The following is a 26959-nucleotide window of genomic DNA, read 5'->3' as shown; positions in this document are numbered from 1 at the left end:
GTGAGTGCATATCCGCGATGTGTCGTAGCGACTCTGGCGTACGAACATTCCATCGTGTAGTCGTGTTATACACTTTGGCTTTTTCATGAAAAGGGTTGACTCTACGTGATAAATCGAACTTGTTTCCTTTTATTTTAATTCGTTGTATATATGAAATTTTCGTGAATCAAGAGAAAAAGAAGGAAAGTTAACACGAGCTGACTGATGATCATATCAGATCTAGCGAATCGAAGCTGCGAGCTTTTTTCATGCTGGAGGTAATTTCTTTTTCTTTTTCAGTAATTACTCGTGGATATTCTCGTGTTTTATGAGTGTTCCTGGGAATGTTTATGAGTTTCTAGAATATTTTATTGTTGAGTATTGAGTAATTTAGTACGTTTGTGTTTTGTTAGACGATTATTGACAAGGAGTAGAATATCCTTGCCTTTGTGCAAAGACACTGGCCTTAACTGTCAAGTGCAGCTATGCTGCTCGTACTAATGAAGGGCGGTGCGTGCATCGGTGTTACTCAAAAAGTGTGGAGGAGCCATCTGCCCTAGCCTGACATCGTCGTCGAAATGTTTTAGTATCGAAATCGGTCAGTGATACATTATTTACATTTTGACAATTCACTTTTCGATTATTATATTTAATCATTATATGGCTTGATCGTGGATGTTCGTGTATTTAGATACGTAACGTAAACCTGACAAAATATGAATGTTCGAAATGTCTTAATGATATATCCTGATGTTTCTTCGACATTTTCGTTTTGTCTCTTATAATGTTTTATTTTGCTAAAATTATTTAATTTTTTTCATGTAAATTAGACTTTTTCTTAAAATTTAATATATAGTCAATGTTATTTTATGAACAATTTTTTATTTGGTTAATTGGTAGATATTGGTGAAAAATGTATGTGATGTGTGAAATTTTTTTAAGAATAAATAACTAATTGTAATTGTGGTTTTGAAATGTTCCAGAGGTGCCAGGCAATGTGCATCATGTCGGTGCCTGGATACATGTGTAATTGGTAGTACTATATTGATACTGGCCTTCTACCAGTGGGACAAATACCCTTATTATATTTTCTAAGCTTCCTACCCTAGACTTGTACATGCACAAACGCACACGCATAGCGTGTGCGCATGTGCTTTGTCAACTATTGCCTACACATCATGAGATTCTTGGGATTTGTATCATTTCCCATTTCGCCTACTGTGTTATCTCCTAAACTGCTACTACCATTTCATCGATTATCCTTTTCATCCATGTCTGTTGCTACCTGGTTCCTGGTGGTACTGGTAACTGCAGCCATAGATACACCTGCTAGTACTACTCCACCTGTGCAAGAAAATAGATCGTTACACATTGTAACACAGTTTCCTATGGGAGATGGTCAAAGATATGGATTTTATCCTCTAGATCCAAATACAACGAGGGAAGGTGCCCTTCGATTTAATCACCTTACTATAGATCCTGCAACAGGAAGATTATATGCAGGTGCCATCAACAGACTTTTACAGTTAGATTCTAATCTCAGACTGGAGGAATATGTTTCCACAGGTTAGCTATTCATTCTTTTTATGAGAATTGTCTATTTTATAAAAGATATATATATTTTATAAAGATATATATATATATATATTTGTACTATGGAAACATTACTAAAAAAGTTATTGTTATCCATTATTGTTTTCAGGACCAAGATTGGATAATCCCCAGTGCCATGCAACAGGCTGTCCTTCCAGAGACATAACTACATCTTTAATGGACAATGTAAACAAACTATTAATCGCTGATCTTGAATCACAAACACTGATTGCATGCGGTTCCCTTCTTCAAGGTGCTTGTGAAAAGTACAAAATGTCAAACATATCTATTAAGCCGGAATTCATTCCCCATAGTGTAGCAGCAAACGATGAAAGCTCTTCTACATACGCTTTTATTGGGCCCGAAAAATACAATGCTTGGGGACAAACGAATATACTCTATGTTGGTACTACATTCACTAATAGAGGAGATTACAGGCATGACGTGCCTGCTATTTCTAGCAGAAATCTTCACAATTTAGAATTCGCAGAGTATACGTTCAATAAACAGTCGATCGTATACATCGACGTGAAATATCGAGACCATTTTCTGGTTAAATATGTGTATGGGTTCAATGCCAACAACTATGCATATTTTGTATTGGTACAAAAACAGTCTCATCTTCCTGAAGAAGAGGAAAAGGGTTACATCTCTAGATTGGCTCGAAGTTGTATCAATGACCCAAATTATGATAGTTATACAGAAGTGACGCTACAGTGTACTGTTAATTTAGGAGATGGGAAATCGCAATCTTATAATTTAGTGCAAGACGCGAAAGTGGCACCAGCCGGTAGTGATATAGCCATGCAATTGGGTATTTCCGTTGGTGATCCCATTTTTGTCTCCGTATTTTCTCCAAGTAGAGGAATCACGAACGAACCGCTGTCTCGGTCAGCACTTTGCGTGTACAGTTTGCAAGAGATTGAAACAAGATTTACTGAAAATATCCATATGTGTCTCAATGGTAGTACTAAATATAGAAACATGGGATATGTCAGTGGTCCTATACAAGATGGAAAATGTCCTGCGGCAGGAGTAAGTATAAAATTTAAAGAACTGAAATATTACCATTTGAAAATATTGCATATTTTTATTGAGTTGTGTCTTTATTTTTCTATCCAGACAGCGGGCAACATTTTGCACTTCTGTGAAGTGGGTTTGAAAATCTCCGGAATGTCACCAATTGTGGGACAAGCAATTTTACATTTTCCTGACGAATTCATTACCTCTGTAACAATAGCTAATACAGAAAGTCATACCGTTGCATTCTTAGGTACTAACGACGGTTCTCTGAAAAAAGTTTTACTTTCTGGAAACGAAGCATTCGTCTACGAAAATATTGTAATCGATAAAGGAAACAGATTGATGCCTGATACTTTGATTTCTCCAGATGGAGAACATATTTACGTTTTATCGACTTCTAAAATTTCTAAGGTGCAAGTTGAACATTGCAGTAGTTATACTAATTGCAGCAGTTGTCTAGACGCGAAAGATCCTTATTGTGGATGGTGTTCATTAGAAAAAAGGTGAATATCTAATTTTTTTCTTCATTATTTCTTTTGTTTAATAATATTAATGTATATTTCTAGATGCACAGTTAGAGGAGATTGTCAGAAAGCAAGTCATAGTAGTCCACGATGGTTATCTTTAGGTACAGGACAACAATGCATTGATTTCGAGCAAGTTCTTCCAGATCGTATGCCTATCAATCAAATGACCACCGTTCACTTAACAATCAGAACTTTACCCGAATTACCAGCAGGCGCAAATTACAAATGTGTTTTTGGTAATGCCGAACCTATAGATGCACTAATGACCGGATTTGGATTATCTTGTCCTACACCACCCGTACTTGAAAGACCGAATATACCAGACGGGGCCGATCATGTTCTGGTACCTTTATCTGTGCGCTCTAGTGAAACAAATAAAGATTTTGTCTCACGAAATTTCGCTTTCTTCGATTGCTCTAGGCATACCGTGTGTACAGAGTGTGTAAAATCTCAATGGGCCTGTAGTTGGTGTGTCTATGATAATAAATGTACACATAACACAAGCTGTCAGGGTATCATTTCGGGAGAAAACGTAAGTGTATTAATGTTTAGATAAAATTTAGTATTGTTATAAAAAAGATAACTTTCTGTTCACAGAATCAAGCAAATTTAGCCGCGCACGGAGCACAATACTGTCCAAAGTTCGTTCAACGCCAGGAACCATTGATGTTACCTAACAGTGTACCCAAAGAGATAGTGCTCGAGGTTGAGAATTTACCGCATCCTCAAGTAGGACACAGTGGTTTCCAATGCATCGTCTCGATCGAGGGTGCTAATTTAAAAGTACAAGCTCGTGTCGATAGCAGCCGTTTTATAGTATGTGATAAAACAGTTTACTCGTATGAGGCGGTCACTGGTGAATACGAAGCAGAGGTAACGGTTGTCTGGAACATTAATCATCACGTGGACAAAACTACTATCATCCTTTATAAGTGTGAAGTGTTGGGTTCGCATCGCGAACACGCAGATTGTTCCCTTTGCGTGACCAGAGATGCGCGTTTCGAATGTACTTGGTGCGGTAATAGTTGCGTGTACCGGCATTCTTGCTTGCACTCGCCATTTACCGAGTGTCCGAAACCGAGGATAGACATGATTAAACCTCTCAGTGGACCGATCGAAGGTGGAACATTGGTCACTATTGAAGGTAGTAATTTGGGGCTGAAAGAAAGCGACGTGGATGGAAAAATACATATTGGTAACACACCATGTACTTTAGTCGACTATGAAGTGTCCGTACGCATCGTTTGCCGTACAGGAAGACACGAAGCAACGGACACTGCCTCTGTAGTGGTTGGTAATGACGCTGGTTACACTGAAAGCGCAGTGTTATTTAATTATAAGGATATACGATTGTCTGGTGTTTACCCATCAGTTGGTCCACAAAGTGGTGGTACGCAACTTGCCATTACTGGAATGTATTTAAATATTGGTAGTACTATATCAGCCTACCTAGACGAGTTAGCGTGTCATGTTAACGCCACGCAAGCGAGTAGTACCAGATTAACTTGTGTAACAAGTAAATCCGATAGAGTAAGAAGAATCGACAGACTGACTCTTAGCATAGATGGTGCGAATCGCACTTTAATTGGTAATCCCTATAACTACACTCATGATCCTACTATTATGGAGATTAAGCCACTAACAAGTTTTGCTTCCGGTGGCCGTATGATCACCGTTCACGGCACCAATCTAGATACTATCCAGAAGCCCGAAATGGAGGTATACTTCGACAATGAACTACTGCCAGTAAATAGGACTGTTTGTACAGTATTAAACCCGACGCAGATGGAATGCCCAAGTCCTAGTGTTGCTAAGCGGTTCATGACTCTTCGACGTAACGGGCGTGCTACTGCTAATAGCCAAAGCACACCACCTCAATCATTAAAGTTAAAGGAATCTCAATTATCCTTGAAAATAGCATTTATTATGGACAATGTGGAAAGTGTACGAGATTTGGAAAAGCATTTTAAGAGTCTTAGAAATCGCTTACTTTATGTGGAAGACCCGAAATTTCTTGCCTTTCCGCGTAACATTAAATTATATAAAGGTGATACGCTAGTTATCGAGGGGGAAAATTTGATTTTTGCCAGTGATGAGTCTGATGTGAACGTTACTGTCGGTACAATGCCATGTAACGTGACTTCGCTTGCTCTAACTCAATTGGTTTGCATTCCTCCTGATCAACAACCATCTGATACGGATGAACTTGGAATTAAAACTGAAAATGGTTTACCCTTGGTGGTAGTACGTGTGGGTCGTAGCCTAAGGTTCCCCATTGGTTATCTGCGCTACGAAGTGATTAAATCTTATCCGATCCCACCAGAGGCAATTGCTGGAATAGCTGCTGGCACTTTTGGTCTTGTGTTTCTGTTTGTTTTAGTGTTAATAATATATAGAAGGAAGAGTACACAAGCAGAGAGAGAATATAAAAGGATACAGATACAGATGGATACTCTGGAAAGCAATGTTAGGATGGAATGTAAGCAAGCATTTGCTGAACTACAAACCGATATGACTGATTTAACCGCTGATCTGGAGTCGTCCGGTATTCCGACTTTAGACCACAAGAATTACATTATGAAAGTATTTTTTCCCGGTGTTACGCATCATCCTATATTAAATGATCCTAGATCACGTAGTAATGTGTCTCGTACAAACTACGATGCTGCCATGATCCAGTTCGAGCAACTGATCAATAATAAATACTTCGTATTAACGTTCATCGAAACCTTAGAGGCTCAGAAAGACTTTAATATTAGAGATAAAGTGAATGTTGCATCATTACTTATGGTCGTCCTGATGGGTAAGATGGAGTATGCGACTGATATTCTCATGAATCTTTTACTAAGACTTATCGAAAAGGCAGTGAACACAAAGCATCCTCAGTTGATGCTTAGAAGGACCGAATCCGTGGTAGAAAAGATGCTAACTAACTGGATGGCTCTTTGTATGTACAATTACCTTAAAGACTATGCAGGTTCCTCTCTATTTTTATTGTTCAAGGCAATAAAGCACCAGATAGAAAAGGGTCCTGTGGACGTGATTACGTACGACGCTAGATACTCGTTATCTGAAGAAAGGCTACTCCGTGAGCAGATTGAGCACAGCGTGGTCACTCTGCATGTCGTCCAAGATGATCTCGATGAGAAAATCCAGTGCAAGGTGTTAGATTGTGATACTATAAATCAAGTGAAGTCCAAGATCCTAGATGCTCTCTACAAGAATACTCCTTTCTCACTGAGGCCGTCCGTTCATGACGTAGATTTGGAATGGAGACACGGTAGAGGCGGACATTTAACTCTTCAGGATGAGGATCTCACGTCAAAGTGCAGCGGCGAATGGAAAAAGATAAACACGTTGGCGCATTATGGTGTGAAAGAGTCAGCAGTGATGTCGTTGATTCCTAGACAGAACGATGGTTTTTCCGTCGCCTGTAAACCACCGTGTCACAATTGTAAACCATCGCACTATCATCATCAGCAGCAGTCCATTCACCACCATGCACATCACCATCACCTACATCGTCACGCGAATCACTGTTCGTCCACGCATCTTCCATCCACACCTAATCACAATCTAATTAGTCCTGTAATGTACAATCATCCCGTTAGCGGTTTATACTTCGAATCTCAACATTCACCGCCGATCATAACAGCAAACGGCGACGTAGAAAGCGGTCATGGAGGTAATCAACGATTATATCATTTGGTAAGGCCTATAGAAGAAAGTCACTATCCGCCAGGTATGGGTTTCACTGGTAGCAAGCATCATCATCCAGAACGAACACACAAAGCCATCCCTGAAATATTTTTAACGAGATTACTATCGACGAAGGGTACCGTTCAAAAGTTTGTCGATGATTTTTTGAATACGATTCTAACAGCGAACGAAGCATTACCCAGTGCTGTAAAATGGCTGTTCGATCTCCTGGACGATGCTGCGAAGCAACACGGGATCGTTGACCCGGAGGTACCGCACGCATGGAAATCGAATAGTTTGCCGCTTAGATTTTGGGTGAATTTTATTAAGAATCCAGACTTCATGTTCGATATAAATAAGTCCACGACGGTTGACTCGAGCCTCTCCGTGATAGCGCAAACATTTATGGACTCTTGTTCGATGACGGAACACAGGCTGGGGAAAGATTCACCGTCGAATAAGTTACTCTTTGCCAAGGACATACCGCATTACCGAGAGAAAGTGGGTCGTTTTTACACAGATGTACAAAGACTGCCACAAATCACTGATCAAGAAATGTCTAGTGCCATGCAACAGCTGAGTGCGTCACATGCGAATGAGTTTGATGTGATCGCAGCACTAAAAGAACTTTACATCTATGTCAGCAAGTATTATGAACAAGTAAGTATCTTGAAAGCAAAGCTTGACTCTTTTTTATTAAAATGTTTAGTTTGTTGATTGGTAATTTAATTAATGGAATATTGCATAGATCCTAGAGGCCTTGGAGACAGACGCAGGCTGTCGTAAATTACATCTAGCCCACAGGCTAGAGAATGTCGCGTGCACACTCGAAGGAGAGGAAACCAGTGCCTGCTGACACAACCTCCTCATTGCTATCCCAGGACCCGTCAATCTCTCCAGAAACACTGACTAGTGCCTCCATTTCATGCATCAGATACACCTCGTTACATATGTACAAATCTACACACCATGTGAATAACAATGCCGTAAAAAATACGTGCGATTTCGTTAAGGCTAGTCAGGCGATAGTTTTTCTTAGGATAAATTAATCCTGGCTGTAGTATTTACGTCTATATGTCATGGCCGTATCGAAATACGCTCGTACACACGTACAGATGTTAGCAAAATGGTAACAAAAGAGAAAATGATGAACTCTAACCTTTAAACCTGATCTGTTTTTATTAATATTGTATATTTCATTTATTTTACTATACATATATATATATAGTATATTTGTAACAAATTATAAGAAAACGACGAAGGGAATCTCAATGCAATCGGTGGAATCTTCGTTAGTAAGGGATATAATTTATCTTATGATCGAAAAACTATATCTCCGGTGACGTAGCTGAATATTGGTCCGCCTACGCGTTTTAAGGATTTGAGATGCAAAATTCGTGCAAAAAATACTTATTAAAAAAAAGTAAAAAAAAACAAATGGAAATTAATGATTTCATTGTTGGCCGAATGTCTATACGTGTATACGTAGTATATATAACACGAAGAAAAATAACGTATGGGAACGTTAAATAAGAGAAAAAGCCATAGTGTCCACCAGACTGTCTGTACAAAGGGAGTACGGCAGCAAGTAGTCTGTGATCCGAGCACGAGTGGCTATGCCTACTATCTTCATTACGATATATATATTATTAATATGTTATATATTATATATATATACATAAAAAATATATAAAGCAAAGGTCACGCAACATACACCTCCACGGATTGTAGTGAGCTAGTTAGAGAGGGTCTATATATGTATTATAAGTTGAGGGTAAAGAACCCTTTTTCAGAAAAAAGAGAGAACGAACGAGAAAAAACGTGAGTGGGAGAGAGAAAGAGAGCGTGAGAGAGCAAGGAACGACACTAAATTAAGGCAATTAAAGTAATGTTAAATGAAAGGAAAAAGAATTGGCTTCTCAATTAAAAGTTGTGAGAGCAGTTCAGACTACTCTAGGCCTATCTGCGTATATTTAGTACGTAAAAAAAAGAATTCTTTTCTATTACATTTTCTGTTCATTTTTCAGTCTGTTTTTATTTACTTTATACGATTACATTTATATATATATGACTGTTGCTACGATCTGGAAGGCCACTATGTGGATCATATAATGATTTTACAACCACTATAGGAGCTATATTATATCTATTATTGCTCTTACTACCATTAAGTTGTATTATTATCTATATAGATATAATTATCGACTAATTGCCCATTCAACAATAGTTATTATGGTATATTGTTAAGCGTAAAGAAAGCACATAATAGATGCAAAAAACGAGAAAGATCTTTTATATTGTATACCGGCGAGGAAGTTTCTAGACTCTTAATGAACGCGAATTAAAAAAAAAATGAAAAAAATGACAAAAAAGAAAACACAGTAGAAGGGAAAATTTTATACATGTCTGGTTGTATTTTCGCCGGTTATTAGAGTTTCAGGATTTTTCGCCAGTTGGTCAATAATATCGCGGTTAAACGTATCGGGAAAAAAAGGAAGGTTTAACAAGACACAACGATGAACAGTATTTTTCTTGGGATTACATCGCCATTTTACTTTACCTAAGACTGCCTCAGTTTGAAAAATTGCATTTTTTAAAGGAAGCATTTAAGTGTCCCTGATACTATTCATTATTCCAGTGTATAGGTATTTAATAACAGTTCGATTCACTGCCCATTGCGCACTGCCAATTTTTCTCCATGCGCTTTTTTAGGAACTGTTACACCGGAACAGACCTACTTAAACGTTCGATTGAATCGCGTAACCAATTATTTGATAATTTTGTGAATGGTAGGTTTGGGAAAGCTGAGGTTCAAGCTCACTCTTGTACTTAATTAACACTTTCGTGTATTTTATCTGCTCTACAGGCCCTCAGCTTCCCTGTCGATTACCATCAACCTGTGTATCTCTCTATTATATGTATTGTATTTATTTATATACTGATGACCGGATTATCTATACAGGAAATGATACGTCAATCTGTCCTATGTGATTTAATGTATTACTTTTTCTTTGATACACGTCAACATACGTGCTGTAATTTTTCTGAAACATAAAGTCGTTTTACTGAACTTTTGGTGTACGTGAAACGACGAAACGACGATTTGGAAATGATGTAGATGCGAATCGAAATTCTGTAATAATTTAATTCCATGTATATCATATTTTCTCAATGTATATTTCACACGATATTTTACATATAATATGTAACACACATACATGAACAAATGATAACAGAATGGAGAATGGGGTTTAAATGAGCTTTTATTATTTATACATTCATTCTGTTATCATATCTCTTGTAATGTTTTAGTCGCGTTATTTTATATGTATTTAAATCACTATCTCCTGTGAAATTAAGGTCAGCTTTCTTGTATATTGAATTAAAAAGAGGAACACGTACTGTAAGTTTAGGAGGATTATTTTGTCAAGTATTTTTATTTGTTGAACATATTCTATTTGTACAATGAATTTATAGTGGTGAATATAATGATTATTTTTGTTTTGAAGTTAGAGACAATGCGAAGCAAAATTTTTAGTCCAAATGATTCTATGAAGGTTCTATCGATGGAATGACAAAATTAAATGATAGTAACATTTATAAAATACCTTAGGGGATGAGATCTTCTTCCTCTACTTTGTATGTAAAATTTAATACACAAAATTAATTACACAAAAAATTCAAAACACATATATGTCTTTCTAATAATTAGAAAAGACTTGTTTTGTGGAGGTAATGATTTCTTTTTTTAAATAAACGTGCGAAATAGAACATTTTTCTGAATGGTGTTTGTATTTTATTTTGTTTATATGAAGCTATTAGATGTAGTCTTCCAGAAAGAAATTAATTAATTTTGACTGGAGTAATGGATTTATTTTTATAGATCATTTTGTTGACAGTAGTATTTATATTAAACCTATAAATATACAGATTATACATAATAAAGATACGTGCTCGCTCGACTCAATTTCAATAATATTAATTTTACGATTAAGTTACTATTACACTTTATCGTCTATAAAATATTTTTAATTCAACGAAATATTTATTATGAAATAAATTAAAATGATAGACAGAAAATTATTATTTTTATTATTTAAATAGGAATCTTAGTCTTGTTAGTTTTTGAATATTTTTATGAGTTATTTTGAAAACAAAAATATAAATATTCATACATTAACAGTAATGAATTGTATAATTACAATTGACTTTTCTGATTGTACGTACAATCACTGTTTATTAATTAAAGATTTACTGAAGTAGTTGAAAATTCTTTCTCTATTAAACATTTTCGAAAAAAGAGACCGCTTTCGTTAGTTAAATTTTGTTAATTTAATAATTAAAATAAAGTGATGGAAAATTATAGAACAAATTGTTATAATGTAGAAATATAAGAAAACATTTTTCCTTGTATGAGTACTATTCCATAATATTAGTGGAATTTTTTAGTTGCTCTACATTAAATTAATATATTGTTATACAAAACATGTAACGAAGATGTCTGGTGATGAAGAGCGATAGTTTGTGTTGTAGCTTACAAATTGTTAAGCGTATATGCATGGATACAATTGAACGAACATATTACAAATCCTTCAATTGTGGATGGTACGGTTCCAATTGTATATACTCCATAAAATGTTAATTATATTACTATTATTATCGATATCAATATTTTTATATCATCGAGGCATGGAAGAGATAGAAAAAAAACAGTATATATTAATGAAACTGTTGGAATTGTAAAATTGACTTGCATTTTTTATATATTTATATAGGTTTATTCGTTATTCGAGTAATATTATGTAACGTCCACAATATAAGGGTCGATGATTTTTATAATATATGAAACTCTTTTGAATTTATATTATTTCACATTGCACAGATTGACGTACACTAATATATTTGCACACATATTCGTATATACATACGTCTCGACTCTATTGTCTGAAGTTAGAGGATCCCTGCAGGTGCGTGGTACATCTTGAACGATTAGAATGCTCATTTTCAGAAGTTCATGTAAAATATCGTATATGGTACGTGAAGTACATTATACGTTCGAGCGCAATTCGATGGAAGGTCGTGTAACATGCTACACTTTTTAATGTATATTGTGCACATGCAAAATCTCGATGAAATTCTGTTTCCTTAAAGCATTAAGAAGTATCTAAATAATATATAAAGCGCTTGCATATTTGTAGGAGGAAAAAAAATGAAAATATTCGAAGAAAAAATAGCTTCAAACAAATTTAAATAATTTCAAACATATCAGAAGTGCTATTGGTTACTACTTGAATCATTTGTCTATTTGTTCAAAACTCAAGATTTAAATACTTGCAACATAATTACATTAGTATGATATAAAAAACTTATAATATAAAAAATTTATAACAAAACATAAAAAGAATATTATTTACTATTTAAAAGAAGATGCTAATTCTGGAATTTGGAACATTTAAATGCTCGATGTTCACTATCACTAATATTTTTATTATTTTTAACTAATGCTGCAGATATCAATAGCAAGTCTTTTTGTCCCAATAGATTTTTGATTAAAGAATTTCCTAACGTAAAAAGATTCGGTTTTTTTAAGAGAACCTTAGGATCCATGAATACATGGTTCATTGGTACTAATTCCAAATTTTTTGCAGAATGTTTATTTTTACGAAGATATGGGGACGTTTAAGTATAATATTCAGAATTGCTTGTGGTATAGCAGAATTTCTCGATAATTTGTACGCTCGACAGTTGACTCCATCCATCTGAAAAGCTTGTCAATTCCGCATTCAACGTATGTACTGTATTGTAATTAACGGAGGAAATGTTCAGCGGTTTATGAGTCGATTAGTAATGTCATGCTTCGTAGTATAGACGATTCCAAACGTCATGTCGAGTTTAAGATTATTCTTTGTTAAGCTTCGAAAACAAGGATGGGGGGATGATTGTTCCCTGCAAGAATAACTTAAAATATATTCGACTTCGGGAACCGTGTATGAAAAAAAAAGTTATGTAAAACGGGCTCGTTTTCATTCCTATGAATTTTTGAATGTATCTTTTCTCGTTGTATAGCCTCTACGTAAAGTATGTGCGCATGTAACGATGAATGTAATTAATGTGTGAATGCGATGCTGCTTTACTTGTGTGTATGCTGTGTGTATGAGCGTGTATCTATCGATGTACGCGTGTAGATGCAACCCTCCAAAAGCCCAATGTAAATAGAATTCACCCCCCCATCTTGCATATAAGTAGATTTTAAGTAACACTCGAGAACGAAATGACTCTTGCCAAATTTTCAATGGGACGTAGGGACAAACAAATAAGCATTTGAAAAATTGCAAAAATATATTGATATTATAAATGAACTCGACACTCATAAAGCTTATTTCGGAGTACCCGCAATCGCTTCTTTCATTTTTTATTTGAGGTTTTTAAAGTTTTACAGAAATTCAATTACACATTTATGTTTGTATATTTAAATTAATGTACATTTGTACAAAAAATTATATTTTTATAGTTAAACGTTACAATATCAAATTACATCGCGCTGCTATTCTTTATATCTCGTAATGAATTATATTAAAAACAAAGAAAATCATAACGAAAGTACATAATAATATAAAAAGTAAAAGCCTTAGTTTTCTCAGCATAAAATTGGGAATTGCTGCGGTATATAAAATTAATATTATCTACTTAAAGATTATTTATACTATCTTTGGCAAAACATATTAATTTTGCTATCAGAATATACATATTAACGTATCGATCATGACTATCTTTTAATTAATTAATCAACTTGTAATGTTGAAATTATAAAATTTGTTTGGGTCTTTTTTATATTATACAATATTATCACAATATTCGTATGAGCGAGAGTTTCATTCTACACCTGACTTGATTTTGTACAGTAATGATTTTTCCTGAGATTTCGTTGAAGACATTGCTGGTGAACTGGACCGAGAATTCTTCGAACTCTGAGTAGTATTTGTGCTTCGTTTATCTTGCTTAGCTTTTTTCATCATATCCTTTAATCTTCTATCTGCACTTATAATATGAATATTTGGTGTTACTTTGTTTCCACCACCTATTAAACAAGGTAATGACTGCTTTTTTAATTGAAAGAGAAAATACATCTATTTTTATAAAATATAAGAAACTTACCTGAGTTAGATTTTTTTTGTTCTTTAGATTTATTTTCTATCACTGTTTTTGGTGAGCTCCTTTCTTTTGAAACCTATAAATTAAGAAAGGAGATTTCTTACTTCATAACTTTTATGTTTTCTAACATTTTTTGCTAAAAATTATCAAAATATTTCATGTACAAAAAATATAATAAATTATAATGTGAGTGAATACACACACCTGAGATTTGGAACAGTTTGAACAATACCACACCAGTCCTGGAACATCTATTTGAGAATCTAAAATATGTGGAATATGACACTCCTGATGGTACAAGGAATGGCACTCTGAACACTCAACAAGTCTGTTTCTTGCTCCAACATCCATTCCTTTGCAAATAACACACGTCAGATCATCCTCTAATATTTCTAATGCCAGAGTATTATCAGTCTGGATAATATCAGGTGGTGTGTCACGAGTTGGTAAATTCACAGGAGAGCTGTTTTTGCTCGATTTACTTGAATGTTTGGAGGAAGAAGAAGAGGAGCTTTTGCTTTTTTTACTACTACTGCTGCTACTATGATCACTCAGCACCGGTTCCTCCATCATATACTAAAAACAGAGAATCTAAGAGATAGAAGTTCAAAAAATAAATGACAACATTAGATCAGAGGGATCAAATACTAGATATCTTTTTACGTGAATGAAATCTCCTATGCTTCACGAGTGCCCTGATATCAGAACTAACTCTGTAATTATAATAACTTAATTAATATAAACCACCTTAATTGAAGTATTCTATTCTGGATAACCCTCAACATAATGTCCTTAAATTAATTATCATCTAATTACCTTTTTGTGTAATACATTCGATAACATCTTTGATGGCCCATATTTTTGTTTGATTGCTTCATCTAAAAGTGCTCGCAGCTGTTCCGCAGAATCTTTATTAGTAGAATGTAGAAGGTGCAAACCCTGTGTAAATTGAGGATCTAGCTCCAATTGTGACATTTTTATATGAATTATTTTAATCTGAAAAATATAAAAAATTATAACTGTATAAAAAAATATTTTAGTAATATATAAAAATAGTAAATTCTTTTGTGTTTCAGATTAAATATTTTTTATTCATATGGTATAATATTTAAATCACAATTAGTTGGAACATAAGTGAAAAAATATAAAAAGAAAAAAGCCTAGGTTATATTTATTTCACTGATTATTCCTACAATTGCATTCAATTGTTTGATTTTTTTAATATATCGCGATTAAACGAAATTTATTACCTGTAAAAAGTTCTTATAAATCAACCAATATTAAAAATGCTGATTATGATATACGTGCTTAATGTACTTAATCTATAAATAATATGAAATATTACGCGCCTGAATGTACATAAAAAGCATTTGTGTTCCATTTGTACTAAATCGATCGTATAATTAGAAACCATGAGAACTTAATATTTCTATCTCGTGGTTTCTTCCAAACAGCACCTATGAGGTATCACAGTTATCTACAGTTTCTATTCAACTTAAACGTTCATAGAAAAAGCTTAGATATACCCTAGCATTTTAATAGAATTTATCATATTTTTCCAATGTTACTGTACATTTTAAAAATACCGCCTGGAAAGTATATCCATATATGGGGACCGTACGTTATATGTATATACATAAAGTAAAAAAGTAACTGAAGTTAAAGAACCCAGGCACCGGTATCACTCGATTCGTCCCTGGTCTCTCGTATTCCAAATTTAATTTTACAGAGTTTTGATTCTGCGTTAAATAAATGCAGCCTCTGTCTAGGGAGATATCGTGAAATAAAACGTCCGCTTAACCAAATGAAATAAAGGAAGGTACACGTATCCTGATATGTATACATACTTACGTCTAAAAGCTGCGGAAGAATGGTGAAAAATACAAGGAAAGAAAGACCAAAATAGTAACCCTGCAGGCGATCAAGTGTAAGGAACGAGTCAAGTACGCCTGGTGGTAGGCCTCTTTCCATCTTTTTCTATTTATCGGGGAAAAGGTATGAACGCTTCCTTCTCGAGGCGCGTTAAAACGATGTCTAACTTTCGACGAGCAGTTGGCAGCCGTGCGTAAAAGAAATAAATAATCAAAGCGACCATGAAGTGACAAATAAAGTTGGAGAACAATGCTCGCGAATGGCAAGGAAATTTGAGTGCAGCGTGCATTGGCCCCCGTTCTATGTTTTGAATACGTCTTACGCGATTACAACGTGGTGTTACATACGACATTGAAGCCGGAGGTACGCTATGCACTCGCTGCGGATACGAGGCTGACATTTAGGATATTTTCTTCGTCCCGATACCTTCGTGGTATTGGTCTTAACTTTCGTATTCCTGTATCAGTCGCCCGCTGACAACCGTGATTCCTCCATGCGTAGGAATCCGATTCCGCGGTTACCTAATTTAAATGACTGAAAACAAGCTGAATCGACGATCACCAGAAGTATTATCATCGGGAAAATTAATAGAGATCCACAGAGACATGCCTTCCTCGGGAGTGCTGTTGCACACCGTTTTTTAAGGACACGTTCGGCACGGGTACCGGTCAACGATATTTTTCCTTGTTAACCTCTACCACTGGTTTCGAATGCGTTGTTACTCCGCACATTGCGGACGATAGTGGCCATGTGTTTGATCTTTACTCACCTGACCGAGGTCTGACAGGATAATTCATCCAGTATAGCTTCAAACATGAAAACAGAAAAGAAGCCCAGCGAACCAAGTTGCGTACCAACCACTGTTGTCAAAGAGGAACCTGACGCAGACCCAGTTAAAATCAAAGAAGAAGGCACCGGAGGTAACAATGATGATACAACAGGAGAAGACACTACAGAGTGCTCTAGGGATCCTTGTTTGGATCCTTCCAATGGGGAAGGTGCATTGTCCGGAGAGAATCAAAATAATAGTGCAAATCAACCAATTCTAAACTCAGTGAAGCAAGAAGGTGATCATAACAATCCCACAGATGATATACCTGGTAGGACTAAATTTAATTCTTATGTCTTTGTTAATTATTTATATTCTTGATGTTTAATTATTGTGTGCAATTATTTTATTTGTTTTATTCATTGTTGTAGATTGTAGTGGTAATGTGATTACTGCAGATGGTATTCAACCATTAGTTAGTAATGTTCTTGGAAAACAGATGGGAACTAGCACAGGAAGCGGTGAAGCTCAGTATATGCAACAGCAAAGTCAAATTTTTGTATTTTCTACAACATTAGCAAATAAAGGTGCAGATGCAGTGATGCAAGGACAATATCCATCAATTATTGCTTATCATTGTGCACAACCTGGCACTAAGAAGTATCTAGAGGTATGTAGTAAAGTTTCCTAAAGAAAAATCTACATTATTTTTATATTTACTAACATGATGTTATTATCACCTTAGAAACATCCAAATAAAGTAAACCAATTTCGTCAAAATCCTGCACAATGGTTAAACAACCTTGCAATGATGAAACAAAAAGGTCATCAAGGAGGTACAAACAATACTTTCCAAAATGAGCAACCTCCTGATCTACCGGCTCTTGATCCTAATGCTCCTCCATTCTGGAATGAACAACCTAACCTTAGGAACTTAAATGGTGGAAATACCCTTGGTAATTCTGAACCATCATTGGACGATGCAAATATAGATGTGCCTTGTCTTGTACCAAATTCACCTGGTAACTCAGGTAATATGTAGTTATATTTGCATTGTAGTCAAATATGTTTCCAATTTTTTTACGGGTACCTTTTTGTGTACACTTTATGCCATTAGAAGCATACCTTTTATTACAGCAAATCCACAACCTCCTAATAGTACTACGATGGGCCATAGTCCCAATTTATTAGGAGGTACAACCAGCCCAGGCCCAGGCAGTTTACAGCCATCACTGCAAGGTGTCAAAGTTCCAGACGAAAATTTAACTCCGCAACAAAGGCAACATCGAGAAGTTCAATTAGCAACCATTAGGAAAATGCAAATGATGTTATTTCCTGAGCACAAGGAAGAAACCGCTAATACTCTAGACACGACGCAAGGAACAGCGGTATCGACGTGTCCTCCAACGAACGTTCCTTCAGTTGTACCAACTCAATGTCCTCCAACTATGGATTGGCATAAATTGCAACATCAGTTTCTTGATGGAAAAAATAAGGTAAAATATAATATAAAAGATTAAAGATTGTATTTGAAAAATAATTAAAGATTAATGACTATTGGGTAACTATCATTATTTATTGAAACAAAAAGTATACTTAAAAAATGTTAGTATAACGTTTTAATATAATATTTATTCATATTGTAGGCCAGTGTTGGAAGTCCTGGAACTGGAGTCTCATTGCGAGGTGCTAATATGGTTGGGGTCCCGCGTAGTCAAGGGCCACCACCGCCGTATCATCAAACAACGCGATCTGCGAGTGTGCCAATTGCGATACAAAGCCCAAACCCTTCTTCACCTAATAATCCAACCAGCAATTTATCCCTACCGTCACCTCGCGCAAGTTCAGCTCTAAATTCACCCGCAGACTGCAATAGACAATTTCAAATCGGTAATCAGAGAACCAACCATCTACCAGGACAAAGTCCGACGAGTCAAGACTCTCCGAATCCGACAGTTGGAAATGCAACGGCTGTATCAACAACGAGACTTAATCATAGTAATCCGGGAACGCCTGTTTCTCATTCGCACATCTCAACGCTTAGTCCTAGTGGAACAACTGCTCAAAAAGATTCATCTCTAGATTTCTCCACCAGTCAGCCTCCAAATGGTAAGACCAAATAATGGAATAATTACTTTATTGTAATAGTCGATCATATTATCTCTTAAAATATTGTTTGATATGTTAAATAATATTTGACATTGAATCGCATTCGAAGGATCTTAATGCAACAACTAAGTAACCACGATTATTATAATTATTACGTAAAATATTTTAAAAGTTCACTACTTAAAAACATTACGCGGTGAATTGATCGTGTTATATGTTACAACATAGTGGATGGTATGTTTTGCCGCACGCTGCAATCCTTAGCCCAGCAAAAGCAGCAACACACTGGGGCAGTGAACGCAGCAGGTGTTAAGGAAGCGAATCTGATGCCGGTTCCAAGCCCTCAGCAAATTCAGTATCTTAATACCTTCGAGGGACAGGAACTGACTATACAGAAACAGCCAAATACGAGTCTAAAGGATGGCAATTTATCTACGTAAGTATACTTGTATAACAATACCTTACAGATGTATAATTCCCTTTCTAACGTAGGTTTATAATTTTATCTTATTCTATGTCTTCAGGAATACGGCCAGCAATACAGAGATACCAAACAGAATTCTGCCAGGAACTTTGGACAACAGCAATCAGTTTCCTGCTAGATCGGAAGGTGCAAGTCCAGTTCAAATGGATAGCATGAATCGTGGGTTTACAGGCTCTTTACACAGTCCACATACTCCTCATACTCCGCACACACCAGGCAATGGTGCTCCGCATACTCCAGTTGATCCTGGAAAACCCGGAAATAAGTCTAGTGCAAGTGCACAGAGTAGTCCAGCACCGCATAACACGAATATACCAGATAGTATGGGTCCTCCAAGAACAGTACCAGCGTCACCTACTACGAAACCCGACACATCTCCGCCATCAACGAAAGATACTCAGCAACAACAAACTCAGCCCCAACAGCAGCAACAGCAACAGCAACCACAGCAACAATCGCAACAACAACCACAACAACCTCCTCCACAACAACAACAACAACAACAGTCTACAAATCCAAGTCTTACAAATCCAAGTAATTCTGGAAACGCAACGGTGGTACCTTCTCTGGGAGGTCCAAGCGCCTCCTTCCCTTGCGGTAGACCATCTGTGAACGTGAGTCAACCTTCAGACAATGTGCCTCTTAATCCCAACAATATCGGAGGGCGACTCGGCAGTTTAACCGCAATGAGTACAAATCACTTTGATCCCATAACTTCCTTAGCTCAGATGAGTCAACAACTTACTAATACGGCAGCTAGCAATTCATTAGGTAACGAAGGACCTATTCATTCCGGGAACACCGGGATGATGCAGTTCGGGAATCCGCACAGTATGCACATGATGCAAATGGGTGGCGAAATGAATGGAAGTTGTCATATGGGTGGTCCGACCAGTGAACAGGGCGAAGTAGGAGGAATGTGTATGAGTTTGGCAGGACCACCAACGAGTTATAGCCCGACGACTTCACACACAGGAAGTCCCGGTGTACCTAGTAAAATGGGTCATCCTATCATGGGCCATGGTATGATGAGTAGCCATTCAGGTAATGCGACAGGAGCATATCCTGGTGGCGATCCTCATGCACCGCCGCCAAGATTAATGACAGGTCATGTGACTGGCCCTAGTCCTTATAACGGAGCGAATGTTCAAGTAAAACCTAGTGCTCCAAACACGATACAATATCTACCAGCAAGGCCCAACGTCGGTCATACGCCAAGAGGACCACCGAGTTTGGACTTCCTTCAACGATTCACGAATCCCTTGTCTAATTTAGAATCAAAGATGGGCACACCGTCTGTAAATCTTCAGTACTTCCCAAACGGTTGTGTACCGAACAGTATGGGCCCGCATACTGGTATGCCATCAACCATGAGCGGTGGACTTCCTGGCATGGGAGGCTCTCCAAGGATGGACGGACAATCAATGAACACATCAGTTGGTGTACATCCTTCGATGAGACCTGTCGGCAATATGAGACCTCAGCCTAATTTAATGCGAATGCAACACATGGTTGGTGGTGGCGTCTTTCCAGGCGGTTCAATGGATCCAGATAAAGTCTTCCCACCTGACATGGTATCACAAGTTCCCAGTCAACCGAATCCTGGTATGTACGTATCCGGCAGCAAAGGCAGCCCAATGGGATTAGGACCTCCCCCGGATGCGACACAGCCATTACCTCCGAGCATGGGTGGTGCTACTAGTAATTTCAAGAACAGCCCTTTCGTCGGTAGTGGACCTAGCATGTCGGATCCAAATTATGCTCAACAATTCCATAACTTCCAGCAACAACTTTACGCTACAGGGACAAGGGGTAGCGGTCCACCACATCCTACTTTACATCCGCCGCCAAACTCGCATTCGCATCAGCAGTTCTTTATGCCGAAATAAAACTAACGTGTAAGCTGTCTGATCGAAGATAGACGTCGCGACGACGATGATTTATGATTGTGGTGGCCTTTCTGTGTCCTTTTCGACAATTGCGTTTATTAATCCGAGGACAATTAATCCGATCATAACGAACGAACACGAGTTTTTCGGATAATGTAAAACTTTATATAAAAATTATTGCGCGCGATCTTGTAAAGGACAAAGAAGTCGAATTTGTTAAGGTTCTAATGTTGATGTGATTATGGAGAATAATTAATAGTAACACCATTTTTCGCGGGATGGTTTATCGTGACTGGCGGTAACGAGATTTCTCGTCCAATTCTTTATTTACGGTGTTGTTTATGTATGTGTTATTATATCGATAAGCGTTTTATTCTTAAATCACGACATTAAAAAGCCATTTTAATGTCTCTCGCGACTCCAAAATCTGTTCCATCGTCTTAGAGGATATCGTTTTCGTATCAGAATTCTCTCTTTCTCTCTCTCTCTCTCTGTAAATTGGAAATATTACGAATGTCACGTGGCGTTACGTGATTTATGTAAATACTAATGTAAAATCTGATTTTTCTTCGTAGTAATCGTTATTTCGTCGATCGGAATATACGGTGATCGTTGCTAGAGAATTTTGTGGATCAGGAGGAACGAGAAATGAAAGAAAGAACATAAAAACAAAGATGGATATGAATGCGTCCCTTCTTCCTTTTTATTCGAACAATTGCTCGTGATAAAGTAATTGTGCGAGAATTAATGAAGTATTCGAAGGAACGACATGAAGATACGCCGGTGAACAATTCATCCTTCCTTTTATCACTAAATAATTAAAAAAAACGCAGTCAAGCAAGCTCAAATTCATAATTGTACATATATACGATATGTATCCCTGTTGCAACATACTCCTTAAAACAGTATCGCCCGTCCCTTTTATTCCCTTCACCGATTCCTCCTTGTGACCAACACTGTGCATAATCATGACCCTACGTAGTGTAATAATTATAAGAAAAAAGAATAATTGACTAAGAACAATTATGTTGTTGATGAATGATTTTTATTATAAATGAAAAATAAAGATATTTACAAGAAGTCAGTATCAGAATTGATCGATAATGAGTTTCGTAGCTATTCGAGAAAATGGGCGTCACAAAGATTTTTTGATAACATTATTAGGGTTGTGCGGGTATTCAAAATTGCGGCCTAGAATCGGGTCGGGAATCTTTTTCGTGTTTGTGTCGGGATCTCGGTTTGTCGACACATAAACATAATTCGGTACCCGTTACTTCAGAACCCGATTTTCGATTCGGGATCCGACGCTCAATTCAGAACATAATTTTTCTATTACATTGTACTTAAACTTTCAACTTATACTTTTGCAGTTGTAATCATATGTAAGAATTTTAAACCAAGGAATATATTGCACAATATGACATGTGAAAAATTATATTCGGAATCGAGTACCACGTAATCGTAAACCACGTTTCAAATAACGGGTATTCGAATATGTTTGCGCTGATAAACTTTCGGGATCTTGACCCGACCTGAGGCTCCGAGATCCGTAATTTCGGGTATCCGCACACTCCTACTCTATATGTATTTTTTTCTGCCCATCGAGAACCGAACACAGGTTTTTAGAGGTTTCCAGGTGTCATGATGACATACCTCATATCATATTTTTTCGATTGAAAAAAACGGGCTGCTTCCAACTTACTCGGATCTGTGATAGTCAAAACAAGAAAATGTATCTTTTTTTTTTTTCTTCATTCTGAAGATATTAATACGTATCTATATTCATTAGGGAATGATTTTTTAATACTACATTATGTTTATTTAATCATTAGATGTTATGCATGAAAAAAGGAGAAAAGAAAAAGTGAGCGAAAACGTGAGAGAAAGAGCGAGGCAAACAGATAAATTATAAAAGATAAAATAAAAGAAAAATTTTTTTCGAAGCAGCTTGAGCAATATTTTAAGCGAATCAAAGTGAAGTAAGTGACTATGAGAATGTCATGAATTTTGTGATAACGTACATAGAGAAACTTTTTTAGAAGTGTGACATGATAGAGAGCTTTCTCGAAGATTTTATATTTTGAGTTAGAAATAAGATTTCATCTATGTTCGTAATTCAGAGCTTTTACAACGAGTCGTGTAACACATCATCCATAAAATTATATCAGAATTACAGGTCATTCTGTTTTTCTGTTTTTTTTTTCTTGTTTTCATTTACTAGCGAAATATTCTACCTGCGTCAAGCATTTTACGAATTTCCACATTACTATGCAATATTTAGGTCAATATTGCGCAAATAAGTAACCTACATTTTATTCTCCATCCATAGAGTCAAACGAAGTTATGAGTTCAGTCACGAAATGTAAAGCTTATTTGTTAATCGATTCCCTTTGCAATAAGTTGTATATCGTCCATCACTTTATCCAAAGGTGCTTACTAAATCACTAAATTTGTTGCGTTGTGTTATATCTCTTAGTACTCGAGCAATTTTTCGCTCATGGGATTTCCTCTCACCTGTAAAAAATCATTTATTTAACGAGTATTGTATTATGATCTCCATCAGGCTTGTTAAATCTATATCTTCCTTTTAACCATGTTATTATGAATCTAACTAATAAGGAATACGATAATGCTATCTCTAAAAGGTTTAAAACAAATGTGCCGTTTAGCAATTTCATCCATTAATATCGCGATTCATTGTCGCAATCAATTTTATACCCGAAACCCAAGTCAAACCTTTCCTTCTGCACATCTTCTCATTGACTGGATGTCCCCGAATCGCGCCAGTCATCTTTATCTCTGTAAAAAAAATATTACGTCCATATATAAAACGTTTGTTACCTGTTTTTATCGATATAATTATTATTTTCTCAAATTCTCTAATGATGATAAGATTATTATTGATCTTGTTTATAACAAAGGAAAATTGCTAAATGAAAGTAAAAGAAAGTTGCTTATATAGGTCCTCCATTTTTATTGTTATTATTACCTTGATTGTTGTTCTTCTGAAGATGCAGTGCTCCCATTTGTACTGAAAATTAACAACATGTATTGCATCTACTATACAAACGTTAATCATGAGAAAATTTACTTTTTCTTAATTGCAAAGTCATCCCATTCACTAAGATCGTATTTCGATAAATCACCATCTTCTTCATCATCTTCCTCTTCCTCTTCGTCTTCATCCTGAAATTTCAAATGTGTTTGATATTTCTGATTATCGATAAAATAACATCAATTACATTTACATTACATTTTGATCTTCTTCATTCTCCACTTCATCTCTTTCATCCTCGTCCTTAGACTTGTTACGTGGCGGGCTGCTATACCTAGAATCTTTGGAATCGTCATCTGAGCGGTTTTCAATCTTTCGTTTCTTTTTACGACGCCCGAACTCATCGTACTCGTCATCATCATCTCTTCTTTCTTTATATTCAACGACTCCTCGATCATTATATCCTCCTCCATATCCTGTACGTTCTTCAATCTCTCCGAATTTCGGTGCATTACACATGTTACACTGCTGTCGCCGGGCCCAATTTACGTTTCCACACTTACTGCACTGCCAATCATCAGCACTAAATATAAAGATATCATAACATACAATCATTTATTTGCTCTGTTATTCATGTATGTATAGTATTTACTCATTGTGTAAATATTTTACAAAAAATCTAAGTATATTGAAAGTTAAAGAAAGATATACGATATATTGTACAACTCTGTATATTATTGAAATGAAAATACCAATCATTTAAATAAATCTGATCAAATTATATTATGATGTTGTCCCTGAATGTTGTACTTTTTAGAATATTTATTCTAAACTTATTTCATATAATAGAGAATAACTTCTTTCTGCGTTATATTGTTATATATGTTCCTATTATTTACCTGAATAATCCTCTACTTTTCTCTGCAGCTGCTTTACCAATTTCTTGTCCCAATTTTTTTTTCTTAGGACACTCTCCTCTGTCTGCATAAAAATATCTTTTGTTAATTGTTATATATAATATTATATATTGTAATATTAATAAAGCAACACATTAAAAAAGTTGTAAGGAACAAAACATTATCATAAGGAAAATTATATAGAAACTATACATTACCATATTGACTTTTATATACCTTTTCCACATCGATTACAAGAGTTTCTTCTTGCAAAATTTACATTGGCACATCTGAAATATTAAACAGTATCAAGACACTATCTCACACAATAGGTATGTATAAATAGACAATTTTATATCTTTAAATATCAACATTTTACAGGTTCATACTAATATTTTAAAATATAGAAGACTTATGTTAAGTTAGTCTTAAACATCTCATTGTTTTACTTACTCTAGTGAATACAAAATTTCTTTAGTACAATAAATTACTACGAACAAACTTCAGCATAGTATACATAATAGTGTAATTAACTTTAAGTATAAAAAACAATATACTAAATTACTCATTTAATAATTAACATTTTTCTCAAGCAGATAACATTATTACATATCACATGATTTATTACAGAATCAGTGTTACCAATTGAAATAAACATTGTAAAGGGACACAGCGATAGTATAAATAATATGTATTGAACGAAGTTGAAACTACAGTGGATACAAAAAGTATTTTCATCAGGTTCTACATTTCATTTTCATGATATCCACATTTTTATGGTCGCATGAAAGCACTATTAAATGATACGAAATTTAATGTACATGGACATGAGTAATTAACATGTGATAAATACAGTGATATGCAAATATTTTTTGTGGCCACTGTAAATTCGCGATTAAAGCATAAAGCTGATTTCAAACAGCAACGTTGCCTCTAGGAAAGCTACGTACTGAGAATCGGGACAAATCCAGTCCCCATCATTAATATTACGTTGATTTTCTTCATCCACTTTACTATTATCCATTTTCGTCTCTGGGTTCTCTGCGTGTAAATCTGATCTACTTTATCAGAGCTGCATTGAACCTTGCGATCTGTGTAGTTCGTTCTTTCCGAATTCTATCTAACCTTTACAAATATGTATTTGTAATTGTCCAAATATTATCGAAATAATACAAAGGCTTAACTTTCGCCAGTTTTTTCCGGATAAGTGCAACTTCTCTGAATGCGTTTTACGCACTACTATCTATTGCATTGTGTCGTATATAGAAATTAACGCACCGAAACTATGGTATGCAACACACTAATGCAACATTAACGGCACAATCACAGTTCTTACGATGCGATAAGCCCGTAACGTGGCGATTTCACAAATTTTAACCGCGCGTGTTACTTTTTATTTAATTGATGAAATGCACAATAGGAATAATAAAATATAATAAATGTGAAGGTTGATGAATTGTATTTTCTTTTAGAGATAACTGTTACAGCAGAATTTTAAAAAAATGTAAGTTATATTCGTTATAGCGTATGCGGCATGTTGGTTGGGAGGGATAGTATGTATATTAACTTAATAAGTGCAAAGTAAGGGCAGCGAATACATAAATCGAAAAGTAATTAGTAAAAGATTATATACATATGTATGTTTTACATATACATATGTAAATTAAATTATTCGATACACGTCATTAATTACAAAGTTATATATTACCATAGTGAACATAGGCAAGGATTTAGTATCGTTAATAATATTGAATTGAATTTACAAAGATATAACTTGTACCATTAAGATGGTATATAATCATTAAAGTAATTAAAATGCATGAAATTTTCAGATATTTGACAGATTGAAATCATAATGGTGCAAGCCAAGATTTCGAAAATTTATAAATTCAATAATATATTTTAGTTCTTAAATGTATCATCCCTTTCATTTTATAGTTAATTAAGTTATAACTTTATTATCTGCTATAAT

General features: G+C 35.6%; 4 protein-coding genes across 9 annotated transcripts; 2 read left to right on the top strand and 2 right to left on the bottom strand.

Moving 5' to 3' along the window:
- Positions 1-43: 43 nt before the first annotated feature.
- Positions 44-13180, top strand: PlexB (plexin B). The gene is made up of 8 exons (XM_033344201.2): positions 44-257; positions 393-577; positions 963-1545; positions 1682-2607; positions 2695-3098; positions 3162-3654; positions 3720-7481; positions 7570-13180. The coding sequence occupies exons 3-8, from the start codon at positions 1128-1130 to the stop codon at positions 7675-7677; spliced, it is 6111 nt and encodes a 2036-aa protein (XP_033200092.1). The 5' UTR covers positions 44-257; positions 393-577; positions 963-1127; the 3' UTR covers positions 7678-13180.
- Positions 13142-15963, bottom strand: LOC117162483 (integrator complex subunit 12). 4 transcript variants are annotated; one of them, XM_033344359.2, is made up of 5 exons: positions 15825-15963; positions 14790-14969; positions 14178-14549; positions 13977-14049; positions 13142-13899 (listed from the first exon to the last, which is right to left on the bottom strand). In XM_033344359.2, exons 1-5 carry the CDS (start codon positions 15942-15944, stop codon positions 13694-13696), a joined length of 951 nt encoding a protein of 316 aa, XP_033200250.1. In that variant the 5' UTR covers positions 15945-15963; the 3' UTR covers positions 13142-13693. The 4 variants fall into 4 exon arrangements, with proteins under 4 accessions (XP_033200250.1, XP_033200263.1, XP_033200257.1 ...); XM_033344372.2 differs by having other exon boundaries at positions 15821-15943; XM_033344366.2 differs by lacking the exon at positions 15825-15963 and adding an exon at positions 15224-15468.
- Positions 15964-16531: 568 nt separating this feature from the next.
- Positions 16532-22176, top strand: lgs (BCL9 domain-containing protein legless). The gene is made up of 7 exons (XM_033344213.2): positions 16532-16945; positions 17046-17284; positions 17360-17645; positions 17752-18110; positions 18261-18723; positions 18952-19159; positions 19248-22176. Exons 1-7 carry the CDS (start codon positions 16660-16662, stop codon positions 21094-21096), a joined length of 3690 nt encoding a protein of 1229 aa, XP_033200104.1. The 5' UTR covers positions 16532-16659; the 3' UTR covers positions 21097-22176.
- A 1113-nt stretch (positions 22177-23289) lies between these two features.
- LOC117162529 (uncharacterized) lies at positions 23290-26487 on the bottom strand. Of its 3 annotated transcripts, none has more exons than XR_013059924.1 (8): positions 25938-26486; positions 25225-25277; positions 24991-25072; positions 24350-24674; positions 24188-24282; positions 24086-24127; positions 23406-23895; positions 23290-23330 (listed from the first exon to the last, which is right to left on the bottom strand). XR_013059924.1 is itself a non-coding variant. In XM_033344400.2 (8 exons), exons 1-7 carry the CDS (start codon positions 26009-26011, stop codon positions 23853-23855), a joined length of 714 nt encoding a protein of 237 aa, XP_033200291.1. In that variant the 5' UTR covers positions 26012-26487; the 3' UTR covers positions 23290-23610; positions 23833-23852. The 3 variants fall into 3 exon arrangements, 2 of the variants coding, with proteins under 2 accessions (XP_033200291.1, XP_033200285.1); XM_033344400.2 differs by having other exon boundaries at positions 23290-23610; positions 23833-23895; positions 25938-26487; XM_033344394.2 differs by having other exon boundaries at positions 23290-23895.
- Between the last annotated feature and the right edge of the window lie 472 nt (positions 26488-26959).

This window comes from Bombus vancouverensis, chromosome 13 (genome assembly GCF_051014615.1).
Source record: "Bombus vancouverensis nearcticus chromosome 13, iyBomVanc1_principal, whole genome shotgun sequence".
NCBI lineage: Eukaryota > Metazoa > Arthropoda > Insecta > Hymenoptera > Apidae > Bombus > Bombus vancouverensis.
The sequence above is the reverse complement of the archived record's forward strand: the minus strand, read 5'-3'. Positions and strand labels throughout refer to the sequence as shown.